Genomic DNA, 7,190 nt, shown 5'->3' with positions numbered 1-7,190 from the left:
GAGCCTACAGAAAAGGTGATGGAAATCGGCTCCGCTCTCCTGACTAGGAGGCAAGGTGAGGTCTCGGGTAACTGGTCTCAATTGGCTCATTCCTCTCCGTTCCCCCTCCAGGTGCACCAGATGTGCCCAGGGCCTCGGGTGCTGTTCCCACCTGTCAGGGTGCCAGGGGGATTACAGAAGGTGCTCCCCGGCGCCTCTGCTCACGGCCGCCGTCGGGGGCGGGGGGGGGGTGGAGGGGAGACGCCAGGATTGCCCTGCAAAGGCCGCCTCTGCCGCCTGCACCACCCTATCCCAGCAACCATTCTGATTAACTCCAAGAGAAAAGATAAAAAATTCCCTGCATCATGGGTTTGTGCAAAAACAAGGGAAAAAAAACAGAAACCCAGAAAAAAGATTTTAAAAAATGTTGTCCTATCAGAAGGTGGTCTTCAAGGTTTGCTGCAAACACAGGAGCCACCCGACCTGGTGGGGGTGGGCCGCCTGCCCGGGAGAGGTGCCCGTCGGCCGGGCGCCGGGGCCGCTACAGGGCGCCCCCGTGGTTTTCGGGGCCGTCCGGGCCAGCCTGGGGGCTGTGGTTGCCGCAGGACTCGCCCTTCTTCGGGCCCCGCTCCATCCACGTGTCCAGCAGCTGCTGCTTGCCCTGCTCCTCCCGCATGAACAGCTCGACCATCAGCACCTTCTCCTTGTGGATCTGCTGGCTGATGTCCTTGGGGATGTCCGGGATCACCCAGTCCACGAAGTCGCTCATGAACATGACCAGGTTCTGGAAGGACAGTCAGCGCGTGAGGGGTGGGAAGGACCCCGGAAAATGTTCCCCACCTCGCCCCACCTGGCAGCGCCACCCCCTGTCACGCCCCTGCCGTGGCCTTGGGCACCCCCTTGGAGCTCCTGGGCCTCGGTTTCCTGGAAGGTATAACTGAGGCAGGAGACCTGCCAGCAGCTCCTCCCGACATGTTTGCCAGCCTTCTTTTGAAAATTTTACCGTTATTGATTTTTAGAGAGAGAGAGGGAGCGAGAGGGAGAAAAAAACACACCAGTTTGTTATTCCACTTGCATGATCATCACTCATTGGTTGAATTCCTGTATGTGCCCTGACCTGGGGATCGAACCCACAACCTGGGGGTAGTGGGTGACTCTCTAACGGACTGAGCCACCGGCCAGGGCAGCCGGCCTGCTTGAGAATCTGAGCTCCGTAAATAGGAAAGGCCTCTGGAGGATTTGGAATTCCTTGGCTGGGAGGCTTCAGAGATGATCCGCTGGGTCACGCATCACCAAATAAGACAAGTGTCAAGGCTTTAAAGCAATTGATAACATGAAAACAGCCCACAAAAGGAGGGAACTTTGATGCCTCCGTGGGCACGCCCGCAGTTCCGGGGCTCGGAACCCTGCCGCCCGGACCCTGCCTGACACAGACTCTCAAACTCCTGGACGCGGGGCCCGGCGTACCTGGAAGACGATGACGAAGGCCAGCCGTGCCGCCAGGACGGCCCAGAAGTCCTTGGAGATGTCGTACTTGTGTTCCGACCACGGGGGCTCCCGGTAGTCTTTGTACCTGCAAACGCCGGCGGGAATCGGGGGCTGCGAGAGGACCCTGGGGTTCTGCCCAGCACCACGTGGCCCCGAGGCCAGAGCCTCGCCAGGGGCAGCCCCGCCGCCCAGGTGACAGGAAGTCTCTCCATGTTGGAGGGATGGCCAGGGACCACCGTGGGCTGGCAGGGCCCGAGGGGCTTTGTGGAAAGTGAGGACCCCAGTGAAGTGTCCCTGGAGGCCCAGCTGTGGGCCCCCAGAAGCGGGCTCTGGGACCATCTGGTGAAACCCTATCTCCAAAAGAAGTCCCACCGGAAACCCCGGGAGGTCAAACCAAGCGAGCGGGGCTTCCCTGGCTGAAGTGGGTGGGGGTCCCTAAGCCTGGCTCCCCTAACCGCGACCCACGCCTGCTGTCCACAAAACTCAGGCTGGGTCTGCTGAAACCCAGTCTGAAAGCCACCTGCCCAGTCTTTGCAGCGGAAACTACTGGAAAGAACGACATGTTTTCTCAGCGTGGCCTGTGGAGGAGGTTAAACATACAAGTGGCGTGGCCGGGGCCTGCCTGGCAACTGCCCCAGGGGGCCCAGTGCCCAGGGGCACTCCTCTCTCTTCCAGCCGCAGCCTCTTGGCTGTGACCGCCTTATCTCTGACTAATACAGTCCACCCCTCCTTCCCAGTTACCACGTTTAGACATTGCCTAATGACTTCCTGCTCGGAGAGACCAGCGCCTACCCCCCTCCCCCGAGCCTGCCTCTGTCCCTCCTTCTGCCCACCACTCTGCCAAGTGGGAGTGATGGGCAGCTCCTGAGCTTCCGGTCTCTCCATGCCCTTCCTCTTTCACGCAGGCCCAGAGATGCCCAGGGTGAGGACCCAGGGTTCTGTCTCCACCTAGGCCCATCCAACTGCTCCCTGAAATCCGGGGGTGCTTGGGTTTAATGGGCCGACGCCCCTCTGCATTGGAAATGCCCTCAGAAAAAATGCCTGCAGTTTCCAGGCTAGGGGGCCACAGGTGTGCTCCATGCTGGTCACTGAAAAGCTGAGGTCCAGTGGGGGAGAGGAGGAGGGGCGGCACCGGCTCTGTGGGCACAGTAGCCCTGGCCTGGACCCCAACCCAGTTACTGCCTTGCTGTGTGTCCCTGCACAATCGCCTGGCCTCCCTGGGCCTCTGCCTGGCATTCCCTCACTTATTCACATCGTGTGCCTTTACTGAACAGCTACCATGTGCCAGGCCCCAGTCCAGGGAGCAGACGCAGCAGGGAACACAACCGACAGGGCTCCTCACCCACAGAGCATTATCTCTGGAGTGAGCTGGATGGGAGGGCTAAGCTGCCAACCCCGGAGATAGGATTGGGCTGGGAACCCACAGTCTGGTGCCAGCTGCTGAGCGACACAGAAGTTGCACAACCTGAACTCCGATGGGAACAGGCAGCCCGTGTTCTCCCAGCATCAGAAGCCACACACGTGTCCTCCTTTCTGTGCTCAAGGCCTGCTGCATCGGGAGACCAGGAAACGTGTTTGGGTCACCTGGCAAACTCCTATGCATCCCTCAAAGCCCACTTACAGATCTGTCCAGATGCCACCACCTGCACTGACCTGTATGATCTTTTTTTTTCCCCCTTGTGTGGCTCTGCTTAGCCACCTGCTAGCTCCCCTGGGGAGAACAACAATATTGATGTCCTCTCCGGGGATGACTATGAGCATTACATGAGACAAGGCCTGTTTTAGTACAGGAACAAATGGTAGCCACCAGCATCACAGCTCTCAGCTCTGCTCTGCCGCCTCTCACACCCACCGCCCCAGGCTGGGCTCTGTGCTGCTCCTCCCACAGCCAGCTCCTCCGGGAAGTGGGTTGTCACGGGTGCGGCCAGTGGAGGCGTGGAGCTCACAGCACCTGCAGCCCATGATCACGGCCAAAGGATGGGGTGGACCTGGCTGAAAGCGAATTCTGGGGAGAGCAGTGGTCTGGCCCACGGTCTTCCACGTCCACGGGGGTAAAAGCAACAAGATACTTAAAATATCGGGGCCTTCACCCTGCTCCCTGGCCTCCCCCGACGTGAGCAGGACACCTGAACTAATGCATGGGCTGGGGAGCTGCCTCCTTAACCAATGCCTGTGACCTGCTTCCTGATCCTAAGACCCAAGGCTGACCCTATGACATCAGCACTGACACTCCCGAGGGGATTTCTAATGAAATGGCCTCAGACCTCCCTGCCTTCTTTCTCCAGAATCATCCTTCCTCTAAAATTCAGTTTAGACAAATAGGTCAAGCCTGAGCGTGTTCTTGGTATGAACACTGAGACAACACAAAGGTACTGGTGCTCCTGACGAGCCGGAGGCTGGGGCACCTGGGGCGCCTGCCTGCGGTAGGACAGGCGGAGGGTTGGAGCGGGTCATCCTCTGCCTTTCCTGGGTGCCTGTGCCCATCTATGTGTATGTTGAAATATGGGCCCCTCCCTGACACAGAGCACGCAGGGCACCATGTCGCTGCCCACTGATCACTCGCCAGCCGGGAGTGTCTGCTGCTGCAGCGCCATCAGCAGCGCCTGCAGAGTCCACGAGACTCGGGCCTGGGCCTGCTGACTACTGGGCAGGAGACATTCTCGCCACGGGGACTGCTGGGCCGAAGCGTACAAAGCAGGAGCTGCTGGGGCCCTCCCTGCTGCCAGAAAACCATGCCCGCACAGACGAGACAAAGGTGGGAGGCAGCACCCGAGTGGCCCTGATGGCAAATGGTAGCACCTGGATCCAGCCATGCCTGAAGCTACTCTGGACTTCCTAGTTAAAGAACGAAGGGATCTTTTATTTCTCGCAGTACGACTGAGCTGTCCCGTGACTTGCCCCTGAAAGAATCCTGGCTTGAACCGGGTTCTCCCAGAAAGCGGGTTCTTCCCTGGGAGGGGCGGGGAGCGGTACCTGCAGATGTGCACCTCGTAGCCCAGGTCCAGGGGGTCGTTGGGGGCCGTGCCGTCCTGGAAGTCGCTGACGTTGAAGGAGGAGAGGGTGTGGTTGACGAAGCCGTGCATGGTCCCGTTCTTGCTGTACATGTACAGGTACACCAGGCGGGGGATGAAGTCGGACGTGAAGGAGATCACGAAGGCCTGGACGGAACAGCGGGGTGAGCACAGGACCCGTGGCCCTGGGCCTGCTCGTGGGACACTCTGCCCATGAGTTAGTGGTGTGATCAAAGGCCCAGTGAACACATGCAGGGTTGGGGGCATTCCTGTCAGCCCCTCCGGCAGCCCAAGGAGCTGGGAACACATCACCCCAGGGTGGGAAGGCATGGGATGAATGCTGGCAGCCTCTTACTAGCTGTGCGGCCTTGGGCTAGTCACCTAACCTCTCTGTGCCTCCATTTTTCTTCTGGTTACACAGGATTAACAACACCCACTGTACAATCCTCATGCCTCGTGTTTTTTAAATATATTTTTAAGATTTTAAAAATTGATTTTTAGAGAGAGAAGAAGAGGGAGAGAGAGTTTAGAGAAACATCGATGTGAGAGTGAAACATCGATCGGCCGCCTCCTGCACACCCCCTACCAGGGATGGAGCCTGCAACCCAGGCATGTGCTCTGACTGGGAATTGAACCTGCAACTTTTCAGTGCCCGGGACGATGCTCAAGCAACTGAGCCACACCGGCCAGGCACTTTTAAAAAAAAAAGAGCAGAAAAATTGCTTATGAGGAATCTCTCTTTCTCAATGTCTCTCTGTCTCTGTCTCTCTCTTGTTTATTCTCAGGACTCTGGGGAGAGTGGACTTAGGGGTCAAGGTGGGCATGGTGGAGAATTTTGCTCAAGGTCGCAGGAAAAGGTTCAGGAGGATCTGTGATTCCCGCCTAAAGCTCCCCACAACGTCTCAACATGACCAAGGGACACTTCTAAAGAGGAGACGCTGCTGCCAGCCCGCGGCCTCACCCAGATTGAAAGCAGAGGGTGCCCAGCTCCCTGGGAGGGGCGACGGGCTGCCAGCCAGCTCAGCCAGGGCCTCCCTGTGCCCAACCGCTGTCACTTACGTTGATGATGACGGCAAGTTTCCCGATGCCTCTGAGAATGTTGTACCAGATTCCTGGGGAGGCAGAAGCACAGTGTTAGCCCCTGCGGTGGGTCTCAGGGACCCGGCTGCTGGCCCAGACAGGCACCTGCTGACCCCAGAGCCTGGGCTCCTGCTGGTCCACCAGCTGCTTGTAAGCAAATCCTAACTTCTCAACGAGCGCTTCCCACCAGCTGGTCCCTCCGTCGTCCTGAACAAGCTCCCGTGAGCCTGTTTACCCACTGATGGGCTTGGACGCCGCCGTTTTTTCTACGACAACAAAGATTCAAGTTGGGTACAGCTCTTGCCCATAAGAGCCCACGGCACGGTAACTCGAGGCCACGCCCAGAGGGTTGGTGACTAGAACTGTTACGGCAGCTCTTTCCTTCTGTCCCTATATTTAGGGACAAGCCAGACATAGTGTGGGGTCCTGGATGCTCAGGCCGGGTCCCATCCTGGGTGTAATGACCATTTCCCGTGCACCTGAGCGCAGGTGAGAAGGATCCGGCTGCCCTGGAGGAGCAGGGAAGACTGTGGCGGGTGGGGTTTCTCTACTCAGAGCGGAGGCTGCTTTGGGGCAGGAGAGCAGTGAGCACCTGGGCGCCCCCTGGGCCCTGATTTGGGGGTGCATGTTGGTGGTCTGCAAGGACATGATTCCAGGTCTGTGTGGCCCAGAAGCTAGAAACCACAGGCTTGGAGGCAGCGCCCGAGGCCAGCTCTCTTACTCCCCGCCGGCCTGTGAGGATTCTGTGACAGCGCCCCCTGCTGCTGGCCCTGCCTCCGGTCAGCAGTCCTGCGGCCGTGGGAGGGCCGACCGAATCCAGACACAAGTTGGTGTGGTTCCCTTTGGTCTTCCCTGAGAGCAGGAACTCGGCCCATCATGTGCTCCGTGGCCGTGTCAGCATCCTGTGTGTGTCCGTCTCCTGTTCATGCGGCCCACCTGTGGGGCCTGAGTTTGCGACCTCAGAGCTGGGGTGCTGAGGTGCTGGGGCTCAGGTAGCCTGGGGAAGGTTGCCGTCTCTGGGTAGGGGGCTCCCTCGGGAGGCAGCTGAGCTCAGCACGAGGAAACGGGTCCACGGCCAGGCTGGTGGCAGCGGGGAACGGGTGGGCCAGCAGAGCTTTCCCGAAGTTGGGAGCGAAACCTGTCTTGCAGGTGCCACAGCGCCTTCATGTGGCGGCCAGTGGTCCTCAGAGTGACCCCCACACCAGAATCGTGGGGTCCCGCTTAACAAGTGCAAAACCAGGGCCAGACCAGCCTGTCTCGGCGTCTTGACTCTCCCCAGGTGCCTGGCCGAGCTCCATGGTGAGGACGGCCGCCCTGCGGATCCCCAGGCGCCAGGGACCACGCTCGTGGGAAAAACCTCTGGGCTTCCTTTATGGGGATGGGGGTGGGGGCTGCCTTCTTCAAGGTGCCTCTGCCGTCCCAGGTGCTGAGCCCCATTTCCAGGAACATGACAGGGCTGTGCAGTCACCCGTGACCACACGTGGCGCCCGGAGCTGAATGCCGGCAGGAGTTTGTTCCCGGAGGCTCCGCAGAAGGAGGCTGAGAGCCGGAAGCGGGTTAATCTGGTGTCAGAGGTCAGGGCTGGGAAGCTGGAGCCGGTTCCCACGCACAGGGCTGGGTCCCCTGCAGCGC

The 7,190-nt window shown here is 59.5% G+C and overlaps 1 protein-coding gene across 1 annotated transcript; it reads right to left on the bottom strand.

The window, feature by feature from the left end:
* Positions 1 to 6: 6 nt before the first annotated feature.
* On the bottom strand, positions 7 to 5,686 carry LOC102425434 (anoctamin-1-like). The gene is made up of 4 exons (XM_006108611.3): positions 5,538 to 5,686; positions 4,441 to 4,625; positions 1,447 to 1,552; positions 7 to 763 (listed from the first exon to the last, which is right to left on the bottom strand). The coding sequence occupies exons 2-4, from the start codon at positions 4,569 to 4,571 to the stop codon at positions 521 to 523; spliced, it is 480 nt and encodes a 159-aa protein (XP_006108673.1). The 5' UTR covers positions 4,572 to 4,625; positions 5,538 to 5,686; the 3' UTR covers positions 7 to 520.
* Between the last annotated feature and the right edge of the window lie 1,504 nt (positions 5,687 to 7,190).

This window comes from Myotis lucifugus, unplaced genomic scaffold, assembly GCF_000147115.1.
Source record: "Myotis lucifugus unplaced genomic scaffold, Myoluc2.0 scaffold_2804, whole genome shotgun sequence".
NCBI classification, from domain to species: Eukaryota; Metazoa; Chordata; class Mammalia; order Chiroptera; family Vespertilionidae; genus Myotis; species Myotis lucifugus.
Note: the sequence above shows the minus strand (reverse complement) of the source record. Positions and strands in the feature narration are given on the sequence as shown.